Here is a 27,775-nt window from a genome sequence, read left to right on the forward strand (position 1 = left end):
GAAACAAATATTATTTTCTTTTGCTAATATATATATATATATTAATTTTGTTTGAAAGAATGAAAAGAGATTACATTTACATATAATCCATTTCGTTTTTCTAAAATATGGCTGGCTTTTTAGATATAATGTTATTTTTCGATAAAAATGTAGGGGCCTCCACAAAAATCCTACCCCGAGGCCTCCGCATACTTAAATCCGGCCCTTCTGTTAGCTCAAATCGTTAGTTTGATGTGACCAATGTTCCCATTCTTTTTTTTTTTCCTTGATAATATTTCAGGAATGGGAGGGGGCGCGTGTTTGGTTAAGAAAATATTGATGTGTGTTTTACAGAAAAAAAAAAGGGGGATTGGGGGCACACTAACAATTAGGTTCATAGGGATACAGCTGATTATCACGAAAATATCGACACAGCTGCTAATTATTCAATTTTCTTAAAGCTCATCTGTTTTCTCCATAAATTATAATTAAATATTTAAAGCTCATCTGTTTTCTCCATAAATTATAATGAAATATTTATTTTTTTTTTCTTAAAATATATATATTAATTTTGTTTGAAAGAATGAAAAGAGATTAGATTTACATATAATCCATTCCGTTTTTCTAAAATTGGCAGGCTTTTTAGATATAATGTTATTTTTCGATAAAAATGTAGGGGCCTCCACAAAAATCCTACCCCGAGGCCTCCGCATACTTAAATCCGGCCCTTCGGTTAGCTCAAATCGTTAGTTTGATGTGACCAATGTTCCCATTCTTTTTTTTTTCCTTGATAATATTACAGGAATGGGAGGGGGCGCGTGTTTGGTTAAGAAAATATTGATGTGTGTTTTACAGAAAAAAATGGGGGATTGGGGGCACACTAAGAATTAGGTCCATAGGGAACGGCTGATTATCACGAAAATATCGACACAGCTGCTAATTATTCAATTTTCTTAAAGCTTATTTGTTTTCTATTGTTTTCGGTATTTAAATCAAACAAAAAATATAAATTATAGCCACAGAGATGATATAAAAAATAAGAGATCCTAAATGACTATTATTTGGGTCTTCAGGCTTAATAGTTTCAATGATTTTCCAAGCAAAAGAAACATCACAGGAATCGTTGCTTCAGCGGTACACAACCATTTTGGCTCGGCCACCCTTTTTTACACTTGTCCACCATGCGGTGACCCCCAGCCCAACCGTAAAATTATTTTCGTTCATAAGCATAAGAAATTGTTATCCTGGTGTATATATCTGAGATGTATTATCTAATCCTATGGCTAATCTATAATCGACCCCGAAGGGGTCGCGACCCACAGGTTGAGAACCCCCTGCGTTAGTTAAATATGCTTGTGCTATTGCAATGAATGGTGAAACCGAATTGGGCAGCAGTTTTATAACAAATGTCTAAAGATCTAAAAGGTCTAAAAGATAGAGAGATCACCAAATTGATCATGGAATAGTTTCTTTCTCTGACCAATGATTACTCTTTAGTTGAAATTGGGGTTCGTAGTTCCAAAAAAAGTTAACATTATATTAATACAAAGACCTTAGACCAACTTTATTTAAAATTGCTACGAATATTGAAATTCGACAGTAAAACAAAGGCCATAGAAGATTAAAAACAAGATAATAGACAACGCAGTTCTGGCAAAAATACTGATACTATAGAAGATCCTATCTGAACTCATGCTGACTCAGGACATACAAAAAGTTGATCTAATTAGCATTTATTTACTGTTAATATGGTCGAAGAACAATATTCTAGTTGTGATCGATGTCTAATAGTTTTACACCTAGAAAAGTCTTAGGATGTAAATGTGTAGAATGGGAAGTGGAACTCATAAAACATTTATTTTTTTATTTGAAACACCAAAAAATGGTTTGATTAATTCATTTAAGGAGTTGTGCAACCATTGACTCTTAAGACAATATTACATGAGCCCTAGCTGAATCAAAAGTAATGAGATCATTTATTATATAATATTAGCTCTTCTTTATGCATTGGAATGTCTTTTGGTTAATGTACCGATACAGTCAGATTGCCCAATTATTTTGTCACACATTACATTCATTTTATTGGAAGAGAAGAATCCACTAAGATATTCTTGAACCCTAGCCCACAGATACCTTGCTACGCCATTGCGTCCAGCTGGAGGTTAGGACAAGGAAGTAGATTATCTTCTACTTTAAAGTCACATCAGAAACAAGTCAAATATTTTTTTAAAAAAATTACAACGCTAAATGAACTTTTGAAATACTATTACTTTGGACAATCAAAACAAATTCATGCCTTGAATATTCCTTGCAAATGGGCAGATTGGACAGTGTGTCGACGGGCCGGCCTTGTAATCTTGTTATTGTTAATCTAGATCTGTTACAAATTTAATTACATGACTGACCCAAACCAATTGACACAAGTACGTTGGAATAAAGCTTTGATTTTTGTTTAAGTATTTTGTTTTTATTTTCTTGTTAATATTCAGATTGACCTACCAGGCAGTGATATTGAAACTTAAAATACTACAGATGTGAGCTTGGTAAAACATTGACCTTTTCGCTAACACTGAAGGAGGACATTTTTTTTGTTAAGTTATCGTGATCTTTGTTACCCATTTTTGCTGATATAATCAGTATTATCAGTGTAATGTAGTGTATCGTCAACGACAGTACCAAGATACTTTGATATGGTATAATTACAATTTTTTCTATTTACAGAAGCAATGTCATTCCTTATATTTCCATGTCAAAATCGGTTATCATTTCTTTGTTTATTTTTTCACATTTAATATTTTAAAAATTTCTCCCAAATAATCATTTGTCTGATCTCTTTGTGAGAGGGGCAGGAAAGGCGTATCATCAGGGAACATTTTGTCAAGGAGCAAAATGGACTACCTTATAGAATATCATAGGATCTGAACGAAGTGGTCGTCTCCTTTCCATTAGGACTAAAACTGAAAGATTTAAAAACTCCTTCATTCCACTATCGGTCAGAGTGTTACAAGATCAGCTGGCGTCATCGAGAAGTTCATAGAAGTCGAATTCATAAAGCGCTGGTTGTGAATGTGTATGTGTTTCGTGTGTGAATGTTGTTCGAATTTTTCATCTATACTGTTATTGTACAGTAGTTACGCTGATGTTGTCAATTGTAGTCAAACTGAATTTCCATTTGATTGGACCAATAGAATTATCTTATCTTATCATTAGTTTTATAAAATGTACCACTGCGGCAGAACGACTATAGCTCACTCATAGATATCCCCCAGCTCTCAGATTTATCTACTCTGTTAAGGGCTTTAAGGCTATTAATTAGTTTCCTTGGCCCCTTTCGTCCATGAGGCGCTGCAATAGCACTATTACCCCACCCCCTATTTTTTTTTACGTCCCCTTCCGCAATGCACTTATTGCCAGCGCCAGTCTATTTTTTTTTTGACACCTGTCGAAATTCAACTTTGATAAAAGTTAGCTCCCATGGGTCAAGTTAATTGAACACCTAGCTGACATACCCTACCTCTCCTTCGCCGGACTAACACAGAGGCACAAAATGACGGGACCTTTACCCTCCTCTTACGTGATGACATTCAGAAAGTTAGAGGGCTACGGGCTTTTCTAAGACAACCTTGAGACAACCCTGAGACTGCATACTGCGACATCTCTGGTTGTTTATCCCTGGGCCCTGTTCGGTGTCATGACGCAACTCTCTTTACTGCGATCGAACTCCAGTTGTTCCCCTTGTCTTCTAGATCTAGATCTTCGAACTGCTCAGAGAGACAGTGATTTCTTCCTTGTTCTCATTTTTTTATGTTGGAGTGTTCAGGTGATTAGACCAATAGATGAGATGAACTGCTAGTGGTTTCCAAATCAGGGAGCTCTCCATATAGTATTCTTTCTATTGGGGTGATTTGGGGCCAGTGTCTTGTACGGGCCTCTTGGTAAAGAGAGCAGTTTTGGAGGACGTGGTCGGCATTCTCTGGTGATACTCCACAAGGGCAGATTTCACTGGTTCCAATTTTGAGCCTCCGGTACATATGTTGTCGCATTCTGTTGTGTCTGGTTCTGAGTTGAAAGATAATACGTTGATCTTGTCGGGATAGCTTATAATAGGCATTATCTTTCTTGTGGTTTAGATGAGAGCTTGACCATTTCTTATTTATTTTATTCACTATTAGTTTCTTCATTTCTTCTGGATAGAGTGCAATGTTTCATTGTGAGACGAAGTTGATTCTTCCATGATTCGTCGTTTCATGAGTGGATGTAATGTCCTGCGCTGGCCCTTGTTCTCCCCGGTCATAGCAACATTTCGCCTTGGAGTGTACCCTTTGATTCTCCTCTCTCTCCGCCCTCTCTAGTCAGCGCGTTTCCATCTTTTCCTCTAGACCCGAAACTGAGCGGAGGGAGTCTCTAGTCTTTCTTTTTTCTATTTAGATTTGTGGTAGGTAAACAAGTAAAGTACTAAGGAACTATTATAGTTAGAATTTATTTTATGCAGTTCTTTCCAATTTTTATCTGTGAAAAAATAAATCATAGTTATGTTTTGTTTTGTTTTGTTTCTTTGTTGTTGTATTTTGCTTTTCTTTTTCTACATTTTTGTATCAGTTTTTTTAATGCTTGGTTATATTTTTCAAGTTGACATAATGTGCTTGATTTTACTCAATGACAGGTTCCTGACATAAATATCCTGAAAAATTATCTAAAAATTTAAATCTAGATCTGAGCTCAGAATAATCACCGAGCATCCTGATCCAATATTTATAGGTCTCATCATCATCGTCATCTTTCCTTTGAGTTTCTCATAGAACATAGGGCCTCAGTAAAAAACTCGACACTCTCCTCGGTCTCTTGCTAGTTTATTTATTGGTCTAAATCTAGTTAAAAACAAGCGTACTTCTTCAAGTCTTCTTGTCTTAAAATATGTTTCTTCAGTCTATACTAATTTAATTTGTACCCTACGTATCCCTTAGTCTGTTGGAGCATTGGGGCACATCTTAAGATTTGTCAACCTTCTTTGTCTATTACTCTCTGTCTTTTGCCTAGGATAGAGCCTCTTTCAATGGAGGGTCCGTCCATTCTATTACGTTGTCTTCCAATCGCTTTTTCTGTCTGCATCTTTTTCTTTTTCCTGGCCCTGTTCCATGAAGGAAGGTCTTTGCATGCCCCGAAGACCTTGTAATAAGGCCATAGAGTTTTAGTTTCCTTTTTTTTCAACAATCTTGGGTACGAAGTAATTTATAGAAATATGCTTAATATAAGCTTTATTTTTTTTAATGATTTCTTAATATTTTATTGTTCCTTTTTCTTTTATATTTATTATATGCGATCCAATGTCACATGTGGATCTATCCTGTTTTCTATCAAATATTGGTGTTGCTCAAATAGTTTCTTGTAGTGCTTACATAGGTCAGGGTGTCTTAAGATTGGACGCCTTGTAGCTCTTCTGTTTATCATACAATATGTGAACGTCATCAATGCAATTATTTGATTATAATATATCCGATGGACAAATCTATATGCTACTACTATCGGCTAAATATTAGACTCCCATGATGCATTTATTGGTCGTTTTCGTTAGTTAATTTAATTAGGTTTATTTTTTTTTTTTTTAAGATTGTCTAAAATTAAAAAGAAACAAAAACAAATAATAAATAAAAACATGCCAACATTTGATTTTATAACTTTATTAGAAAATGAGTATGGCTTGTAAAAAAAATAAATAAGAGATTATTTTCCCATTTCTCTTTGTCACAATTGAATGTTTGTTATAAAACGTTAAAACATATTTCTCGGACATGGCATCCCTTTCATCTGTTCCTTAGAATGTTGAACCGTTGAGGTACTGGGCATGACCTATCGATCTTTTCTCTGCATTTATCTCTGTCATTTACCAGAATTAAACTTAAATACTAATAATAATATAATGTAAAGACAAAACAGCAAAATCAACAACATTCATTAACAAACGCTCTGTTTTTTATCAGCAGAGGGAATAATGACAACCGGCCTCGTAAATACTTTCAAAGACCTAAGCATTCCTAAGAATATCCTCTTTACCTTTCAGAGGGCAGTACTGCTGCAGATGATCTGCAGATCTGACACACCATCAGATAATTTCACTGAGACTACAATGAAGTTAGTTTCATTATAATTAAGGCGAAGTGCCAGAATGGCTAGAGAATGAAAAATCATTTTTTTAGTAATAATTATAAACTTAATAGTACTTTTTATTATAATATTGTTTGATTTCTTTTTCTTTGTGTTGTCTATCTGACTAGGAGTTTGGCTTTTCAAAAATTTGCGCTATTTGGATATCCAATCTTAATCAAATACATTTTATTCTTTAGATATCTCTTTAAAATGCTACTTTCGGTTTTGGAGAGCAAACCCTAAAGTTTTTTTTCTTTTTATTTTAAATTTAGTCATATATTCAAATTTTTTATTAATGAAGAAAATTCTGAACCGAACGATGCAACAAAATGAATAGTTCAGAATTCGTTATTGTGTTAGTCACTGTTAGTTAAAATAGGTAACGTAAGTTTGTTATTGCCGGAAGAGGTAAATACTTCACTACCTATAAAATGCTTCCAATTGTATGGGTCTTAAATAGCCTCTGACAGCCAGTCCAACTCCTGGCCAACGTGCCCGGACAAGCTACGGTGCCTCAAGGTAGCTGATAGATAGGGTCGTAAGAGGAAATGGCCAGGCCAAATGGTAGAAAATAATGCTCCCTTGAAAGTCTCAAAGAGCGCGCGAGAATGTTTCCATTGCACTGCGCGCGATAATAAGAGAGCTCCACAAAACATGACAATAATCCGTGTGAGGTTCCTCAAAGGACCGTTTAAAAAATGGCGAGCCCCGCTATGTAAGTATAAGAAAATAGTAAAGTTGAGAATGTAGCCACTTAACTTCGACCTTCGTGAAACAAACATATTTTGTTCATTCAGAGGAAGAGGAAGCTCTTGCTAGCCTAGAGTGTCATGAGTCTCCACTCTGAATGACAGATCCAACTGGCCTTTACCTGTAGTTCAGATATTAGGCCCGGTAAAACAGTTTACACTTACAAGAGAAGGGGCAAAGGCGATAAGTTGGCGATTAAACCAGTCAGCAGCTTACAAGTGTAGCTCGTTAGCCTTGGTTTGTTACCCACACATGAGAAGTGAAACTCTAAATTCAAACCTCTGCTGATTTTACAGTTACACCAAAACTAGGGAACAGCTTCAGAAAATTGTGAAAAAAACAACAACAGCATTTGAATTATTTCATAAACGTAGTCAATTTTTTGTATTATTATTATATATATATATATCAATAAGGAGGCGCAGTGACTGAGCGGTAAAGCGCTTGGCTTCTCCACTGGGGGTCCCGGGTTCGAAACCCGGTGAAGACTGGGACATTTTTTGGGGATCATTAGTTGGGAAAAAGTAAAGGCGATTGGTCGTTGTGCTGGCCACATGACACCCTCGTTAACCGTAGGCCACAGAATCAGATGACTTTTACATCATCTGCCCTACAGACCACAAGGTCTGAAAGGGGGAACTTTACTTACTTTTTTTTTTATAAATAAGTTACTGAACTAATTTTCATTTTGTATTTATTTGTCCAAACAAGTTGTAATAGACTAAAACAACACGAGCTTCAATAAACACAATGATTTTATTAGTCTATATTTATGTTCTTTACTCCAGCCACTTGTTCTCTAAACTGACTTCCTTTTACACACAGTCCTGACACACAGCTGTTCACTCAACCATGTACACTCAAGGTCCACTGGTCATTTCATACACAGGCACACACACTGCACTACCAGCCACGCAAAACACATACACTTACTATCACACAAGTATATTCAATATTTTACCTAGAAGTTACCTAGAAGTGAATGGCTTTCTTTGTCTGAACTGCTTCATACGGGTGAGAATCGAATAGTTGAATGTCAAAGTTGCTATAATCTAAATAGGGGTAAAACAAACAGAAAAATTTTATGTTTCTTACTATTTGCTATTTTTGTTATCGTTTCGTAGTTTTAGCTTTCTTACACGTCTTTTTCTATTTGAACGATTTTGTCTCTAAAAAATGTTTGTTTTACATGTTTCGGATGTTCCTTCAGAGTTGAAGATAATTACTTCCTAGTCCAAACCTCCCGCAGGACGACGGGGGATGAGAGCGGGCAGGGTTTGAACCCTTGACCGTCGATAAATCTGAACGACAGTCCAGCGCGCAAACCGCACGACCAGGCAGCCATCCTCTATGTTTGTGTTTCTATCTTTTGTTTCTTTTTCTTTGTGTGTTTGTGTTTGTGTTTATATTTATTCAATGCCTAGATTGTTTAAACAAAAACATTATGCAAGACCAATATTATCACTTCCAGACGTAAAAGAAGAGAAAAAAATGTGATACTTTTGTGACTTTTCTCCTTACGGGAGCAGCTATTAGGTTTGTGTAAGATATGTATCTGTCACACTCAGATATTAAAAACTCGAAGAGACATGAAAAATTGTATAATTTTGCTTGCAAAGTTTAGGTGCAAAGGCTACTTTTTGTTTTCTAAAAGCAAACCGATTTGTTTTTAAAATGTATTATGCAAGCGATTTTTTTTTCATAAAAATACACCACTTCTAACACAATGCATATATGTTAGGGAGATGTTGACTATAGGTTAACAAAGAATTATTTTTATTAATTATTTCGTTATTCCTCAGTATCACTTATTTATATATATTTGTAAAGTACACACAAATATTAAAACAAAAATATATATTAACAATTTGGTTAAATAGATTCCAAAATTGTAAACAAGAGATTTATATTTGTTTATAAAGGCACTTTGTAAGTAAATTTCATTCACATTTAACTCTTACAGTGCGGCGTTACTCTCAGCTAGTAAATCCCGGAAAGCTTCATTTTTTTCTATCAAAATGATTCGCACCGAAAGAGTTAAAAAATAATATTAACCTAATATGCAGCGACTGTCGTTTAGTGACTTGCCGTCCGAGGCCATAAATAATAATTTAGTTTCGTCAAAAAGTTTAAGATAATTAAAATTAGTGTGTTCTGTGTGTTGTTGGGTGGACACTATAGAGGTCTGACGTCAAGTCTCAAAAACTGGTTAAACATAAAATAGGTTTGCACTGGACTGCATATAAAATGTATGATTTAGAAATGTTTGCACTTTACTCGCATTTAAAACACTTGTTACCTATTTTAACATTTAATTATCTATTCAAGTTTAATCGAAAAGTATGATGCTAGTTTAACTAGTTTAACGAAGGACCAGTAGCATTTTTTGCTAATAGCGTCTATTCCTTTTTTGGGGGCCGCTAGCAATGAGAAAAGTCAACAGGTCATATGAGGTGTACCATACGATTATGTGTTATGTGCTTTCAAATGCTTTCAATAGGCCCTGGTTCGCCCGCCAAACGATTTGGGCTGGAATGCAATAATTACAAAGCTTATATCAACTCAATCTGTTCATCTGTCAGTCTGTCTGTCTAGTTAAAAGTTTCTACACGTTATTTCTCCCACACCCTATCTTGGATGAAACTAAAATTTTGCACAATTATTTCTTTTACCTGACAATACAGGAATCAATAGAAAAATAACATATTAGTTAATTAACTATTGGTAATTACTAATTTTGTTGGGTATCTCGAACAAAGGGAAAAAAATTACTTCACAAAAGTAGGGGTATAGACTGAGTAAGTCCCCTTTAATGTTGCCGTTCTAAATTTTAATAAGCAATATAATCATACAAACTTCTCTAGTCGAAAGTACCTCAGTAGCAGAGAGGTTATCACGTCGGCCCGAGTAGGAGTGAGCCACGAAATAGAATTCAAGTCGATCCCCCTTTTTTTCTAAACCTTTTAAAACCAACTTCGGTTAAAATTCACCCAGAAATCCCTTTCTTTCTCCCCCTCCCCCATTTTCCCAACTGGTCCAGGCAAGTGATAGGATAATAGAGTATTGAGAAAGCTAAAAGCATGAAATAGCGCTAAACAAAAACAAATTGCTAAAAATAATTATAACCTAACAGATTTATTGTTGTTTATCTAGATCTATTAGAAATTTAATCACATGACTGATTCAAACTAATTAATAAAATTACACTTTGTATAAGCGCTTTAAAAAAAAAATATTTTAGGTTTATATTGCTTTTAATTATCAATTTCAAACACTTGAAAACAAAAATACTAATAATATTATGATTAAAGACAAGATAATATTTTGTTTTATTATACATCTACCTGACCAAGAAAGGTGTAAAACAAAATAGAGTTTTGTCAGAAGATAACTGACAAATAGGGAATAGAAGGCCTATTGGTATGTGAATGAGTAAGATCAGCTACTTGGGGACATACAGCTTAGGTAGCTACATTTGGAATCGGAATAGAGACCATCAAATGATTGTATTTTAAGATTCAATTATTTCAACTCGACCTTTCAACTGATTTGGATAAATTTCGGATTCTAATTTTTGATAGCTATAATTATTATTATTGTTTAGATTGTTGTATCTGACACTGAACTATATTTTTCTAATATAATATAAACTATTTATTTTAAAGTCAAAATGAATACCTTTTTCTGTGATAATGACAGGTAACTGATAAGCATGTTCATCTTGTAAAAGCACTGCAGGCATGCTATAAGCTTTTAAAAAAAGTTAATAATATAGAAACTCAAATTACTCAAAGTAATAGGGTATAAACAGTAACATATATATCATGTATGACTAGTTTTCATTAGAATCAACCTAAATAATCAATTTTATTGCTTTTGGTTTTACTATAGACATCTGAAAAAAAAAAAGGAAGTCATGTACATGCACCTAAAAAGGTCACCTAATAAAATTTACTCATCCCGAAATATCACAGTGACACACCTTAACGTGGTAGACAACTTCACAAATGTAAGAGGCATAGTATCTATAACGCATTGCTTTTAAGGGAATTTAATAAGCGTCTGATCATGGCCAGTAATGCTTTTGGACGATTCTAAGCGAGAGTGTGGCGAAATAGATCAGTACATCTGCCAACAAAAATCAGTGGCAATCAAGCTGTGTTTCTCTAAACGCCTCTCTGTTGATCTGAAACATGAGTACCTTAGAGAAAGCAACTAAGATTTCTTAAACGCTTTCATTTAAGATGTTTGCACACCATCATGTTGATATAAAATGTAAAGTCCCCCTTTCAGACCTTGCGGTCTATAGGGCAGATGATGTAATCTGTTTCTGTGACCTACGGTTAACAAGGGTGTCATGCGGCCAGCACAACGACCAACCGCCTTTACTTTTCCCCAACTAATGTCAGATACCCTTTAGAGCTGTGTGGACTCAGGCGCCTAAAGATCCCGAAATTAAAAATCCCAGTCTTCACCAGGATTCGAACCCCGGTCCCCGGTTCGGAAGCCAAGCGCTTTACCGCTCAGCCACCGCGCCTCATAGACATAAGGTGGCAAGAATGCACTACAAACAGCGATGTTCTTACGAAAGCCGGTATGAACTTCTTATAGTCCGACTGTTACGCTTTGCCGTATGGAGAATGTACATATGCTATTTTTTAGTCAGCTGAAAGGTTGTTAGCATAACTGAGATGCCCCACGGAAACGCTTCTTTTTTTTAGAATACTGACTCAATGTTTTTAAGTTTCTTAGGAAAAAATGCGTCCTTTTCCTTTACTTTAGCAAGTGCATGTTTTACTCTATAACGTAACAATTTTACATTATTTGATGCTTCGTACTAAAATAATAATGAATACTTTAATTGCAATATTAAAAGTCTGAACATAACCATTTGATAAGTTCCACTGCAAAGACTTTCCTCCAATCCAATAATAGGCCAATAGTTTTAATCAAAAGCTGCTATGTAAAACGACACGATGTAGGGGGACCTAAGAGACAATCTATTCTAATTGCCTTGTACAATTCCATTTAGAACTAACAGAACACAAAAGAAATTCTTCATTCATTTTCGTAATTACACAAATATTTTCAAAATGATTTCGGGTACATAGATCTATCCTTCCTTAAGAAATTATTCAACCGAGCAAGGCTTGGTCACCTGGTACTAAAATAAAAAAAAGCAGTTGCTGTTGCTTTCGGGAATTTCAAAGTGTAAGGCATTATTGATTCAGTAGTTAAATGCATAAATGTTCCGAAATAGTCCGCGTGTCGTCTTCTAAATCTAAAGGCCTAATATTGGAATATTAATAAGTGTAGTATTTCTATGCACCCGTTTAACCAGGGACCTTTCTTGGTAGAGTGGTGAGCGGATGGGTAAAAAATGTTCCATTGATGTTTTTTTTTTCAAGAAAACATTTGTAATTGAGAGAAAACAATCCTCTAAGAGTTGTATAAATGAGGTATTGTTTTTAAATATATGTTACTATTATACTTGTTAAAGTTATGTTTCAAAATATTGTATATGTTAATTCAAATATATTTTATTAATGTATACAATGTGTGTACTTCATATATAAAAAAATAAACGATTAGAACGTGAGATACAGCTTCTGAAGTGTTGAAATATGATTTTTTTTTTTAAACATTTAATTTTGTAAAGATTATATAGGCATAAAGTAAAAAGGCATTATGACATTTCTCCAAGTTACCTTACCGTTAGAATTGCTTAAACTTTCATCTTGACTAATGTTGTTGTACTCTATGTTCTCATGTTTATCGATATTATGAAATGCATCTTCATCTGTTTAAAAATATATAAATATATATATAAAATTAAACAATTTAAATATAAATATAAACATAAAAATATATATATTATATATTATATATATATATATATATATATATATATATATATATTATATATTATATTATATATATATATATATATATTATATTATATATATATATATATATATATATATATATATATATATATATATATATATATATATATATATATATATATATATATATATATATATATATTATATATATATATTATATTATATATATATATATATATATATATATATATATATATATATATATTATATTATATTATATTATATTATATATATATATATATATATATAATATATATATATATATAATATGAATAAAAAATAAATAAATATAGAATAATGTAAATATAAAATGTAAATATGAATCTAAAAAAAATCTTCATATGCATACACAATTTTATTTAAAGTTATCTACCAATTTTTTATTACCTTTTGGTATTACTGGAGGGTTTGTAATTTTTCGTTTTCGTCTGTAAGTAAATGTATTATTGGATAGTGGTATGATTACTAATAAATTACTATTCTTTGGTTATGGAAACAAGTGAATAAAATATTTAAAATATAATTTTTATAAAACATCAAATCGCTTTAGTGAAGCACATATTCCATACTTGTAGCATATTTAATCTCAGTTGTAGGTATAGGGTGTAAAGGTAACTGGGAATGGGATTCAATGTTTACTGATACCAGACACATCTTAGCTAGAGACGAGATAGAAATTATAATAACATTGTTACAGGGACTGTGGCCACATATTCCGTTTAGCTAAATGTGATGTAAAAATAATGGTCGAGAGCCTCCTGCATATTTGGATAAAGAAATTGTTCTATATCAACTAATAACCTTCTATTGATTATATGCACATCACTATTCATAACAAGTGTAATGTATACAAATATATATTTGTTAAAAAAAAGGAGAAATTGTCCAATTTCTGCTCCCGAAAAGAAAATTATGCTTTCGCTTATGAAACTGATTGCGAAATATTAACAAAAAAATAAAACACACAAAAACAAAAAAAAAAACAACGTTTAAGTTAATGTCGTAAGAGGTAACGGAGGCTTACTTATTCAACCATACAATTAGAGTAGTTTTTTTTTTTTCATAAATGAAATTTCACTATAGATTCTTTTAATGATATACAATGACCAATATAAAAACTAAAAGTTAAGAGTGTAAGTTTTACTTGTATTTGCATCGTTAGTTAAAAGTCGCGAGTCCCATGAAACAAACTCTAAATATTTACAATCCTAACTATATAGTCATCTATTAATGCAAAAATTACTTACGTGTTTACCTTACTTTCAAAGCAAAATTTACCTGAAGAAAGATAATAAAGAATACGTGACTGTGAAAGTCCCCATTTTAGACCTTGCGATCGATGTAATGGTCACTTGTTTCTATTGCTAACGTTTACGAGGGTATCGAGGGTATAATGTGGCCAGCACAACGACCAAACGCTTTAATTTTCCCAACTATTGTCAGACACCCATTTTATATAGGCGCCATTAAGATACGAAATTGAAATCTAGTCTTCACCTAGCCACAAACCTGGGACCTTTCGGTTCGGAGACCTAGTGCCTTACTGCACAGCCAACTCACCTCAATTGGAGTCTTCTAAATCTAGATCTATAAGCCTATCATTAGAATGTTATATAGTCCAGTAGATTTATACATTCGCTTACCCAGGATCTTAGTTCGGTGTGGGTAATAGTAGAAATAATTATATCTCCTTGTATATGTAACATTTATCAAAGGAAAAACATTGGATTTAAAAGTTGTATAAAAGAGGTATAGTCCTTTTTTTTATTTTTGAAGTATGTTTATATTTCTCTTGTTTTAGCGATGTAATATTATATACTTGGTGTTAGTAATTACCCAACTGTGAACATTGTCGTAATTTTTTTAAAGTGTTAGTACTTTTACATTATGAAGGTCTACCTTTGACTTTGAAGACTATAAGGCAAATTATAATAGCTAACAGTGCCCCTGATGCTAAAGATGCTGCAATGACAATAATTGTCTGTTGAGGTAGACTTTCACTATTCTCGTTCACTGTGATATAGCAAGGGAAAAAATCGTTGTCAGGTTTATGAATGTAATATATAAAACAAAAATATATTGTTAGCAGATTTTCATATTCTTACACATTACCAGTTATTAAGGGAAATAAAAAGAAAAGAACATAGGACTAATAATTCATGTTAAGCCTGTAACAAAGATTAAAGACTTCAAATATCCAATACAATAATTGAAAAGTAACAATCTATTCTTCAATTTGGGTTTATTTTTTTTTTTAGAAATAAAACAAAACATTGGGGTTTATTAAAATTAGTTCTTTAACAAATAAAAAAAGACACGTAAAAAGTTATTTCCCTTGGTTAGACCAATTTTAGAAGATGCATTCTAGTGAGATACTGAAATCAAGAACACAAAGAAACTAGACCCAACACAATATAGAACAGGGAGATTTTATAATAAAGAATCATCACATTTGGTTAGAGTAACACCTTTAGTAAAACGACTGAATTTTCAGACTTTCAAGACAGAAGAACAAAAAGTAAAATAGCGAAAATACACAAAACACTTCATCAAAATTTACAAATACTTGTTCTTAACAGTATTGGTTTTCTTGCTTGAGATCTCACGGAGACAAACAAACAGAGAAAACCAATATAGGCTGTACGTAATAAAAAATCACTTATACTTATAAGGAAGACATTCATCAAGATGAGAAGTGTTTACACTAAACAAATTGCTTTGTTAAATTGATCAACCATAAACTAACATGTTCCATAAGTGATGAAAAAATTGTTAAAAAACAGGAGCTTTATCAGACCATCCACTTATACTGTCACACGATAAATCAACACAATCAAGGCTGCTACTTTAAACTAATTATGTTAATACAGTTGTGTCCTCTTGATAATAAGCGTTATGCTAAACATCGTACATACTTTGTTGACAAGTGCTTCCCTCGTAACCAGCCAGGCATGAACAGGAACCTTCCGTTGTGTTGCACTCCTGAGTGATACAGTGGACGGAACAATTGAGAGAACAGTTTCTTCCGTAATTCACTTTGTCACAGGCTTAAAAAGAGATTCAGAAGTGCATTACTTTTAACATCTAATATATGAAGCAGAAGGTAAGGCGCATGTATATGTGTATGTATGTGTGTGTGTGTATGTGTGTGTGTATGTATGTATGTGTGTATGTGTGTGTGTGAGTGTGTGTGTATGTATGTGTGTGTGTGTGTATGTGTGTGTGTATGTGTGTGTATGTGTGTGTGTGTATGTGTGTGTGTATGTGTGTGTGTGTGTGTGTATGTATGTGTGTGTGTATGCATGTATGCGTGTATGCATGTATGCATGTATGCATGTATGCATGTGTGTGTATGTGTGTGTGCATGTATGCGTGTGTGTGCATGTATGCATGTATGCATGTGTGTGTATGTGTGTGTGCATGTATGCGTGTGTGTGCATGTATGCATGTGTGTGTGTGTATGTGTGTGTGTGTGTGTATGTATGCATGTATGTATGTATGCATGTATGCATGTATGCATGTATGTATGCATGTATGCATGTATGTATGTATGTATGTATGTATGTATGTATGTATGTCCCGCATAGAAATCAAAACCGTTTGACTAATCTTGATAAAACTTGGCATAAATGTTGATTATATTATGACGGAGACCGTAGTAGTGTACGTTTAATGCCCTTACCACAACCGGAAGACCCTAAAGTAGACAAAAGGTACCTAATTTTTTATCTCTATTAAAAAACAAAACTTGTTAACAAATCGGGTAAACCCTTTGGACCTCATTCACCAATCGTAAATAAACACATTTAGCCACGTCATAATATTGATAAAACAATGAAAAATACGTTTACATTAAAAAACTAGGATTATAAATTCGATTCTGCGAAATTAATCGGAAAAGTATAAAAACATTTGCATGTGCTTAGATTCGGTGATTAGCAAAACCTTAAAGACGTTTTGGCCACAAAAAAAAAAAAGGAAGATTCTGTATTTAAACATAAGAAAGATCTACGGATGTAAATTTATTCTTCCTTGGACGGGTCAGTTCACATGAAATAATATCCCGATATGAACAATATCATAATGTGCTAGATCAATATGAATTTTAGTCGCTGTCGCAACTATTTAATCTTCAGGCCGAAATCAATATAGATAGTGCTCAGAGCGATATTGACAAAAACGAATTTTGCCAGAAGCGAAAGAGGCTACCTCGGTTTGTAACAGTTCATTCAGAAGCATTTGAACTTCTGCAACAAAGACCTATTTGAGATCTTGAGTTTAAAAAAAATATTTCGGCTAGATGATTCAGTTATAAATATTGTCTTTTTTTTTTTTTTTTTAAATATTTCTGACGATTGCGGTAAGTTTAATTATATGCGAGTGAAGTTTTTTCAGACTTGAGTTGATCATTTATTGATGGCGATCAATGAGGACAAATGTGCGACTCTTTAATTTGGCAATAGATGAAAAAATAAATTTCAATTGTTCCAGCAAGAAAGCACCAAAGATTTTTGTAATATCTTTTCGTTATTTTTTTTTTTCAAATCAGCAATACCTCAAAAATAAATACACATAAGGTCGAAATAAAAATCTTTTAGCTGTTTTACTTCGTTTTTATTTTGGAAAGGGGGGCATCACGAGGAGCTGCCGCACTGGGCATTATATATCCTAGCTACGCCACTGTCGAAACGTTTAATTTTGCAAATTAACGAAACACTTCTTTTGTTTCCGTAAAAATAATAAATAAATATAATATAAATAAAATAATAAAAATTAATTCACATTAATAGTAAAATTGATTAGTGACAATGGAGAAAATATTTATATAGGATGTAATTTTCATATATATTTAAAAATAAAATATCTTGATCATTTTTAGAAACAAAGATTCCCTATCAGCTAGCCCTAAAACAGATGCACATGCACGAACTGTGTCAAACTCTTGGCAAACGCTCCAGAGTAGGCTTGATCAGTCACTCCAGATTCTGTCCCATCTCAAGACGAAACCAAAACGAGTGACTCATCTGGGCGCATCCATTGTCTTCCGAGAAAGAAGGAGCCAATATTTTGGCTGACAAATCAGCCTGTGTCTGGGTCCGCTACTCTCGAATGGCCTGTAAAGGGGTCCTCAAACTTAAAAAGTTTGAGAACCTCTGCTTTACGTCATCGAATGTCTAAAATTCTTCATTTTTGGTCTTTAAAATAATAATTCAAATGTATACGACAGTGCTCTTTTTAACATGATAAAAAGTAATTGGTAAACGAGAGCTTAACTAAATATGAAGCTCAGAAATTAGATAAACGTGTGTTAATAAATTTAGCGGGGTGTGCGAACGACTTATTATTGGTTATTATTGGTCGGGGAGATTTAATGGTAAAGTTTCAAAAAGACTGGTTAAAAAAAACATTACATATTAGCAGATCTAAGAACAAGACATTTTGTTTGAGGTCATTTAGCTTACCCAGTGTACAATCGGGAAGTTGGTATCCCTCAATACAGCCGAGGCTGCAGCTTCCTGTTACTGGATGACAGCTATTGCTATAACAATTAGTGTTACATGGTAAACTGCAGTTGATTCCCCACTGACCATCGAGACAAACTGAAGTATAAATGAATGGAATAAAGTTATTCTACAATGCTAATACAATTATTGACTTGATTATTTTAACACAATAATCTTTATGTTTCTTTTTTTTTATTTTGTTTCAATATCTAACTGCTGTATTCGGTTTCATGTTTTAAATGTGTTATATTGTTACGAAACTATCAATTTTAACATTAATTTTTTGTAAGTCCTAATAATTTTATATTTTATGACAATGTTACCTATTCATATTTTTGCTGTGTGTGGTGAACTGATGTGTACTGGTGTGTCAGCCTGTCTTCGTGTCCAGATTGGAAAAGTGGTCTAACACTGTACCACATTGACGGGGTGTTCTTTCAAAGAGATAGATATAATTTGAGGACAACAATAAAAGAATAGAAGGACCTGCCATTGAATAAAAATTCTAATGAAGGAAAAAGAAGGAGAAAAATGGAGGTAGATGATCGGTCCATAGATCTTATGTGGTGCCCAAACGGTTCAACAGTCTCAGCAATGAGTGAAAAATAAAGGTGAAATACATTTATTTAGGAGAAAAATTACCTTGAGTGCAGTCGGGTAGCTGGTAACCAGCTTTACATCCTCCAAAGCATGCGCCATTTGTAGCCATACATGTCTTATTCAGACAGCCATCACTACAGTTGCGACTACAATTGATTCCCCAGTTCTCTGTTAAACAATCTATGTACAAAACATGCATTTCATCAGCTTAAAAAAAGAGACGATATTATACTTTTTTTTTCTGTTAATTTTTTAAGTTAATTTAACTCTTTATTATTTTTTCCACTTTCTGACAGAATTGTTCATTTTTTAGATATGTACATTCTACCCTAGTATGATTAACTTTAATAACATTTTTGTTTGTTGTAAGAAAGCGTTACTTTTTGGTATATAATTATAAGAAAATACATGCTCGTTTTATATAAACATAGAGTTGAAGCTAGGTGCTGAAACAAATGTGATACATACATATATTAAACATAAATGAATAACAACACCAGGGACCACGTTTTTAAGAGAGAAAGTAGTGAATTAAAATGCTACGAAAATAAGGGACTGCACCGACCAAGGATCGAACCAGTGACCCTGGAAACGACAACACCGCCTAGCGATAACGCACTAAGCGAACTTAACCTCTAGACCATCGGAATGTCCAAAAAAAAAAACATTCTTTTGGTCCATAATCATTTCGCCCGTATGTAAATTACCACTCCAGTGGTCAATGGTCACAAGCCCTAAGTAGCCCCTCCTCCACCTCGCAGCATCCATTCACTAACAACTTCAATAGAGCCGTCACAGACAGCCGTTAGGTATGTATTAGACAAACAATGGCCTATCTAATTGTGTACTCTCATAATGACAAGTGGACAACATAAACACTTTACATATAGAAAGTTCAGTGGGTATGAGCAATTAAACTGTGAACGTAAATATAGAAACTTATAAACTTGTTCCCTGGTGCTGGTATTCATTTATGTTTAATATATGTATGTATCGTTTTATATAACACAAATAAAAGTTTATAAAACAAAAAAAATTAATGTAATTAAATGGGTTCAAATCAACGATGTTATCGTTAATTAGGAGAGAAAGTTAATTTTTTTTTTTCAATTTTTTTCAAGTACATACCTATAGTACATAAGGGTGAGTCACTATACCCAAGGCACCCTTGGTCGCACTGTCCAGTTCTACTGTCACACGATAGATTAAAACATTTTGGACTGCAATCGTTGTTACAGTTAATTCCCCAGTTCTCTCTTTTACAATCTAAACAAAAAATGTAGTGGATAAATTTGTTTCCCAGACTTAGTTGAGAAATGTAAAATTAAAATATATAACAATTGCTTTATCTTTATCTATAAGCACCCTGAATGTTTCATGTACTGACTTGCATATCACTAATTATCCCACTTAGCGAGGGCGAAAAATTCCGAAAATTTAACCAATTATTATTATCGTGTGCCAAGAACAACTTAGCACCTTTCACGATCGAAAGCGCAGCGGATAAATTTACCAAAAAGCGCTTTGTTTAAATTCGCAATTTAGACCATGTATGATTTTTAAAGCGTTCGTATCAAAAAGTACAAGATTAAACTGTTATCGGTTTTTAATCACTATTTAAACTTTTTGTTGTCTTTTTGTCCGTACATTTCTCCTTGTTGCAAAACTTGCTTTTGTAGATATTGTATAAAAGAGACATAGACTGAATACGTGTTTTCATTTGTAAAAATGCATAACAACAAAATAAAATATAGATATAAGGTTATTATTGTATTTGTTGAGAGTGGAAGTAAAAAAAAGATAATAAAAGTTATTGAGCGGTAACAACAACAACAAAAAAAAAGGAGGGGTCCTACCAAAAGCTATGAAATAATCAAATATTGAATTACGAAACCGTAGAAACGTTATAGATAGTAAGTACAATTCTTTTTCAGGGGTGGTGACGAGGAAAATTCGAAAAGAGAGCCTATCCTTCTCAGTTCAGAAGCAAGTGTTTGTGTGTGTGTGGGAGGTCGATATTAGCGTATCGTTGTAATTAAAGTAACAAACTATAAATTACTGGCCAAAAAATATGTTACAGGATAGTTAAAAGGGAGGGGGGAGGGGTGCTTCGGCCAAAAGATTATGTTAGCTATCTAGGCTCAAGACGAAAAGCATCAGAATTCAATACAGAACCGAAAAGTCAATGAATACTCACAGATTGTATGCAGGGCTTGTCCCTAAGATACAGGGTGGAGGGGGAAGTGTATAAGTGATACCGGTAATCGCATTCACGGGTAAAAATATATGGTTGGGAGGCGTAGCTTTATAAAGCTGGCCGTGTCAATTAGATGAAAAATTAGAAAATGAAAATTTTTAAGCGGAGGGGTGTAGCAGGATGTAAAAAGTAAAAAAAAAAAAAAGGACCAGCCCAAAAAATATCACAGAGCCGATCAAATATTTCAAAATAACTGACAAGCAGAAGTATGGTCAGATAGTCATAGATAGTTTTACTATATGCGTGTCCTGAGTCGTATCACCCAAATCTGAAAAACAGAGGTCGTCCCGGAAATGGAGCGATATTCTTTGGCTTGAAAGGAAGATTTGATTAGTCAGATAGCACCGTATCAGATAGACGTACATTTGCCATCAAAGATATGGCTGATGTGAACTGAAGATCGAAAAGCAGTCAACGACATGTCGGTTCCATCCTTAAGGCTAATAGCTATACAAAGTAAAAATTAAATCTTAACTTGCGTTACATACAAAATGATGATTCATACAATATTACAAATATATTGTTATATGATTTCCAACAAAAAAACAACAACAAAAAACTCGAGTTTCCACTAAGGAAGGCAGAATCATTAGCCACTGAGATTTCCAAGTACTTGAAGTCGCCTCATAGCAATTCTTTTAGGAAAAAAAAAATCCAAGACATGAATCAAATCTCAAACATTTCAGAACTCCATGGCTCTATGTCTACTAGCATAAGTCTGTCTCTATAATGAAAGGTAAAGTCAAGAATGGTTAGATCTACATATTTGACAACACATGTTAGAAAGCCATTGTTTCTTCCTTTTGGGGAATTTGTTGTTAGTTGTTTTTGTTGTTTTTGTTTTGTCGATCATTATAAGGAATATTGAAATGTGAAGAAAACGTTGTTAATGTAAATGTACCATTGACAAGCCAAACCAACCTTGAGTACATTCTGGTGGGTTACTAAATCCAGCACAAACAGCATTGCACGCTCCGTCGTCTCTATGGCAACTGGTAGGACAGGAATCACTGCAATTTCTAGTACAAGGGAGGCTCCATTTTCCTGGTGGGCATTCTGAGGAACCAAGATGTGCACGATATATAAACATAAATAGTATATTTCATCTTTTCTTTTTCAAAGCATAGGGAATGGTGAATAGGGTAGGTTTCCTCTTATAATAATACATTTTAGGGTATAACATGTAAACAACATTACGATCCCGAGAAGGATATACCACTCACTGAGCGACCTGTTTATGTCTAACAGCTCGCCCAGATTCATGAATTAATCTATTATAGAAATACTAGTCGACCGGCGGCGTAGCATACGACGCTTATTTGCAGGGCCGACCTGTTGGAAATAGAATTTGTATGATGTACTGTATGACTTCGCTACACGCAAGGCTCGTAAAGTAATTCTGTACGTAGTAAAGAATGAATAAAATGCATAGATGAATTTATTTTCGAATACAAACTCTTAAATTACACTTATTATCCGCTTCCCTACCCAAACTTGGCCCCGCGAAATCCGTTTCGCATAGGGTCCCACAATGGTTAAGTACGGCCCTGCTATTTAGTGTTTGTAAAATGTTTTACATGTTTCGGATTGTACTTCAGAGTTGACGATAGTTTACTTCCTAGTCCAAACCTCCTGCAGAACGAAGGGGGATGGGAGCTGGCAGGGATTGACAGTCCAGCGCGCAGCCATTCGTAGCGAACTGTGAAAACGTGTTCTCCCCCCCCCCCCCCACCCTGCCACCCACCCTTGCTTTTCGTGGGATGACTATCCGCAAAATAAGAGAGTGATCTTTCCTTTTACTTCTCGTTTAAACTGTTAAGGAAAGAAGAGAATTATATATATAGATATATATATATATATAAATGATCATTACTCCTTTTCTACAATTCCTCTTTTCAGGTCGCACATTCATGGAAACTAATGGGTGGACACTGTTCTCGATATTTCTAGAAATTTAACTGTTGATATATAAATATATATATATATAGTAGGATTATGGAAGATGCTCTCGAGGGCTATGAAGGTACTGTTAGCATTGGAGGAAGAAGAATTACTAACTTGCGCTTCGCAGATGACATTGACGGCCTAGCAGGAACAGAAGAAGAACTAACTGACCTGGTGATGCGCATTGACAAGACTTCAGCAGCATATGGCATGTAAATAAATGCCGAAAAAACTCAAATTATGACCAATAGCCATCAGGGCTTCAAAAGAGGCATCAGTATTGGAGGTGAAAAGCTGACTAGCGTTAGCAGCTTCAAATACCTCAGAGCTGTTGTTTCAGATGAGGGAACGAAACCGGAACTACTGGCCAGAATACCACAATCCACACAGCCCTTTCGAAAATTAAAATACTTTGGAAAGACATGGGCTTAGCCAACGGCACCAAAATCAGACTGATGCGCTCCCTGGTCATGGCCACATTTTTATATGTTTGCGAGTCTTGGACGCTGACTCCAGAGCTAGAGAGGAAGATTCTAGCAATGGAACTGAGATGCTACAGAAGGATTCTAGGTATCACATTCAAAGACCACATCACTAACCAAGAGATTAGAGACAGGGTTACTGCAGCAATCAAACCCTATGATGACCTGCTAACTATTGTAAAAAAAAAAACGCAAACTTATAATCTATGCCATATTACAAGATCTACAGGGAACAGTACCAGGAAAAAGAAAAAGGGGCAGGTAGAGAAAGTGATGGGAGGACAACATAAAAGAATGGACGGGCCTGCCATTGAAAGAGGTTTCAAACAAGGCAAAAGACAGTGAGGAATGGAGAAAGACGGTCGACAAAACTTGCTTGGTGCCCAGACGGTCCAACAGACTAAGGCAGGGGTGGGCAACCTTTTTGGATCGAGGGCCGCATTTCTTTAAATTTGGGAATGGCGGGCCGCATATATATATACAACTTAGAAAGATACTCTAGCTAACTTTTAAATTATATTTACACTGTATTATATTCACCTTTCTTTTCTTTCCATGTTAAGGAATTACAAGAAGAGTTAGCAATTTTTTAAATCAATTAATTTTTTTTTTAAGATTGCTGTTGTCTTTTTATATGACACTAACCCCACTAATATACAGTTGTGCTTGATGTGCAGTATTTTACTTTTAACACTCGTGCATAATGTTCCGGAATTTGGAACAAGCTTACTAGTTGTTACCTTTGTGACTGCTGTCAAATTACAGTCAGTCAAAATCGACCAGTAATTATACTTGTTTAGTTTCCCCCCCACCCAAAATATAATGCTTGTTCACTGGATGAGATAATATATGTTCCGGAAGTTAAATGTCGGGACGAGCGAAACTTGCCCTTCTAGAGCATCACCTGAGAATGCTGAGCATGTTCTTCAATGGTGCATACTAAATCAGAGACCCGAACAGGACTCTGGTCCTAAAGCCCTCCTATAGAACCAAAACTATTCGGAGAACTGCCTGATCTGGAAACCATTGCGCGGTTCATCTTAGATATAGGATTACTGATCTGAACCCTCCAACATGTAAAATGAGTACAAAGAAGAAGAAGAAGAACAGATGTTTGTGTACACAAATTTACCCACCCCTGGACTAATGGATAGGTAAAGGTAAAGGCAACGACATGAAGTCAAAACAATTAGAATATAAAAGATGAACTTTATCATTGACTCTCACTAATGACATAAACAAATCTACTGAGGTTATCTACCTCCATAAGCTTCTATTTCCATTAAAGCTAAATATGGGTTTGGCGCTGGAGGTATTTTTGAAGTTTCATTCACTGAAAGAGATGAGATCGGAATAGATGCATTTCCAATAACGACGTATACACTCTGTGGTTGTACTAAGATGTCCTTGTGGTTGTCAACGATAATACTGTTAGTATCGAATGACTGAAGTCGAAATCCTCGAAGCATATCTAAAAGATTAGCTGCAATTAAAAATAAAAGTATATCATTCTATAATGTAAAGTAGAAAGTAAGGCGTATGTATGTATGTATGTATTTATATATATATGTATGTATGATGTATGTATGTAAGTATTTATATATATATATATGTATGTATGATGTATGTATGTAAGTATTTATTTGATATTTATATATTTATGTATGTATGATGTATGTATATATGTAAGTTTTTATTTATATATGTATGCATATTTGTAGGTATGTATGTATGTCCGGAGCAGAAATCACAACCGTTTGATAAATATTGAAAAAAACTAAATTAATAAATGTTCCTTGTATACTAACAGGAAAAATAACATATGTAAAGTAACTTTAAAACAAACTTTTAGGACCATCAAAAAAAGTTGCACAACTCTATGAAAGTATTGTTATTTTATGGATATAGGTCATTTAGCAATGTTTATATAAGACCAGACTGAAAGGGATGCAGGTGTGTTGCCAAGTTATACGAGGACGTCCCTGTTTGCGCTTTCCTTGTATTGGCTTCCATGTTATTGCAACTCTTGGTGTGCGTAATTCATTTTGTCGTAATATTTATTGCCGACTGTCGATAATTGAATAATTACCCCAATGTATTTTGTTATTAATCATACTTATTAATAAGTGTCACGCAGTTCGGACAAGTGTTTTTTGATTTAACCAAACTCTTTTAATTTTTTTTCTCTAGTCGTAATCCTTGTACAGGGCGAAAGTGCCTTGTATTTTTATTTTGAACTAGTCGACCGGCGGCGTAACATACGCCGCTATTTTGCAGGCCACTACATCCTTATACGACCTAAGTAAGCCACGCCCGTTCAAAGGACCCGCGCTAATTCTAGGTGTAAATTATTAAATTAAACCATTTTATAACATAAGACAGATTTCCAGCGGCCTCCTGATTTACCAGGGGCTCCTGGAAATCTTCTGAAATTTCAAAATATACTAAAAAAAAGTCCTGGAAATATTCCAAAAATTACTAAAATATTTAGAAAAGTCATACAAATTTGTTTAAATGTATACACAAATTGTCATTTTGGGGTGTCATTAAAAATAAAATGGAAAACACCAATCCTACGCGCGATAAAAAAAAACGGCATTATGCAATACCTGCTATTGTGTAATCTGGTGAAAGAAGCTTCTCGCACCTCAAAGTAATGAAGAATTACTCAAAGTCAATAAATCTCGTAGATAGATTGAAACGTTTTAAATACGGGTGAATACTACTTGTTCTTCCCCCGCCACTCTTTTTTTTTCGCCTCTAAAATTATGATGGGTAACACTAGTCCGTCCGACTTGCAGAAATAAAAGAGAGATCTTTCCATTACTTGGTGTACAAACTCTTGAGCCATGAAGAGAATTATATACATAGATATTTAATCTGCGTACCTTACCTCTGTTGTACAGAAGAAATCGAGTCACTAGATAGTTAGTGTTGAATGTTAAACTAAATCTTGGACGCTCTTCACTTCCAGTATGGCTGAACGTATTATAATCACCATCAACAGCTAAGTTCGCTAAATAATAGGTGTTGCTTAAGTTTGAACTTTGTGAAGCCCTTTGTCCATAGGCGACATTGCGACCTATAAAAAGACATGACAGCTGAAACAATATGAAAATTATTACATGATGTTACAAATTTATTTTAGGATATCTGATGTTCCCTCTGTCTGAAGATGCAGTGGATGCACCCATCAGAACCTAATTGGCCACCTATTTCTGAAGCAGCAGTAAATTTTTTGTTTGTTTGTTTATAGGACGAAATAAAGGGCTCTTGGGTTGCACCTTATTCAATGTCTTTCTGTTAAATCTTAAGTGTGTGATGCAATAATTTGTTTTATATAATAGTAAAGAAAGACGAAACAATTAGCAGATTAATTTTTAAAATAAACTTCCTCATTATAGAGATGGCTATGGTCTGATCATCTCATTCGATCCATTTTTATTTTTTTTTACAAATATTGCAAGGATTCTTTCCAATGAGCTTGCCCAAAAAGTTCTTCTAATACAGTCCAGATGATTTCTACCTAAGACGATGCGCACAATGATCATAAACTTCTATTTATGTATTACTCTTTATTGAATACAAAAATACATTTGAGTCAAAAGCGATAATACCAAATAAAAAAAGACTATAACTTACAAACCAGAGATTTCACTGTGTGTCTATTTAGCTAGTTTTTTTTTCCCGAACGATATACATAAACTAGTAAATTTCTATGAAGATCTTTAGAGATGTTCTCGATATTTATGTCCATCACCCACAAACATAAAGAGCTTTCTAACTCGTATGATAAATAGTAAACAAAATAAGGATAAGGGTAAATGTGATAGACCAGTGATACCCAGCCAAATTCGACCTGCGGGCCATTTTAATTTCCGACACTCGTGTTGCGGCCACATGACCGAAAATGTACACAACAAAACCAAATTGACCCTACGCAAGTGAATTAGAAACTTTTGGATCTGGTACTTACATTAATTAATAGTATATCAGAAGTGTATCTTTTTATTTTTTACGCGTCGGAAACTGGCTTCATTTCTCTACTTAAAATTTAATCAACATTGTAGATGGCTTTACCAACGACTCATTTTCTTGTCTCATGTTGGTAAATATTCCCATCGATCCTTCAGGTGTAGTTAAATAATCTTTAATTATCAAACTAAGAATGTTTTATTATGCGTTTATTGCTGTTGCGCTCTATAACAG

At 34.1% G+C, this 27,775-nt stretch overlaps 1 protein-coding gene across 1 annotated transcript in view; it reads right to left on the bottom strand.

The window, feature by feature from the left end:
• Window positions 1-5,656: 5,656 nt before the first annotated feature.
• LOC106052306 (uncharacterized) overlaps window positions 5,657-27,775 on the bottom strand; it is a 30,460-nt gene continuing 8,341 nt past the window's right edge. Inside the window, exons 5-18 of the mRNA XM_056028746.1 lie at window positions 26,460-26,648; window positions 24,828-25,049; window positions 22,062-22,196; window positions 20,012-20,149; window positions 18,926-19,063; window positions 18,242-18,379; window positions 15,695-15,826; window positions 14,679-14,792; window positions 14,027-14,057; window positions 13,167-13,207; window positions 12,587-12,673; window positions 10,552-10,623; window positions 7,846-7,925; window positions 5,657-5,853 (exon numbers count right to left, since the gene is read on the bottom strand). Coding sequence (XP_055884721.1) covers window positions 7,846-7,925; window positions 10,552-10,623; window positions 12,587-12,673; window positions 13,167-13,207; window positions 14,027-14,057; window positions 14,679-14,792; window positions 15,695-15,826; window positions 18,242-18,379; window positions 18,926-19,063; window positions 20,012-20,149; window positions 22,062-22,196; window positions 24,828-25,049; window positions 26,460-26,648 — 1,517 coding nt within the window. The 3' untranslated portion in view covers window positions 5,657-5,853. The remainder of the gene's footprint in view (window positions 5,854-7,845; window positions 7,926-10,551; window positions 10,624-12,586; window positions 12,674-13,166; window positions 13,208-14,026; window positions 14,058-14,678; window positions 14,793-15,694; window positions 15,827-18,241; window positions 18,380-18,925; window positions 19,064-20,011; window positions 20,150-22,061; window positions 22,197-24,827; window positions 25,050-26,459; window positions 26,649-27,775) is intronic.

The sequence above is a fragment of the Biomphalaria glabrata genome, chromosome 5 (assembly GCF_947242115.1).
Source record: "Biomphalaria glabrata chromosome 5, xgBioGlab47.1, whole genome shotgun sequence".
Lineage (NCBI taxonomy): Eukaryota > Metazoa > Mollusca > Gastropoda > Planorbidae > Biomphalaria > Biomphalaria glabrata.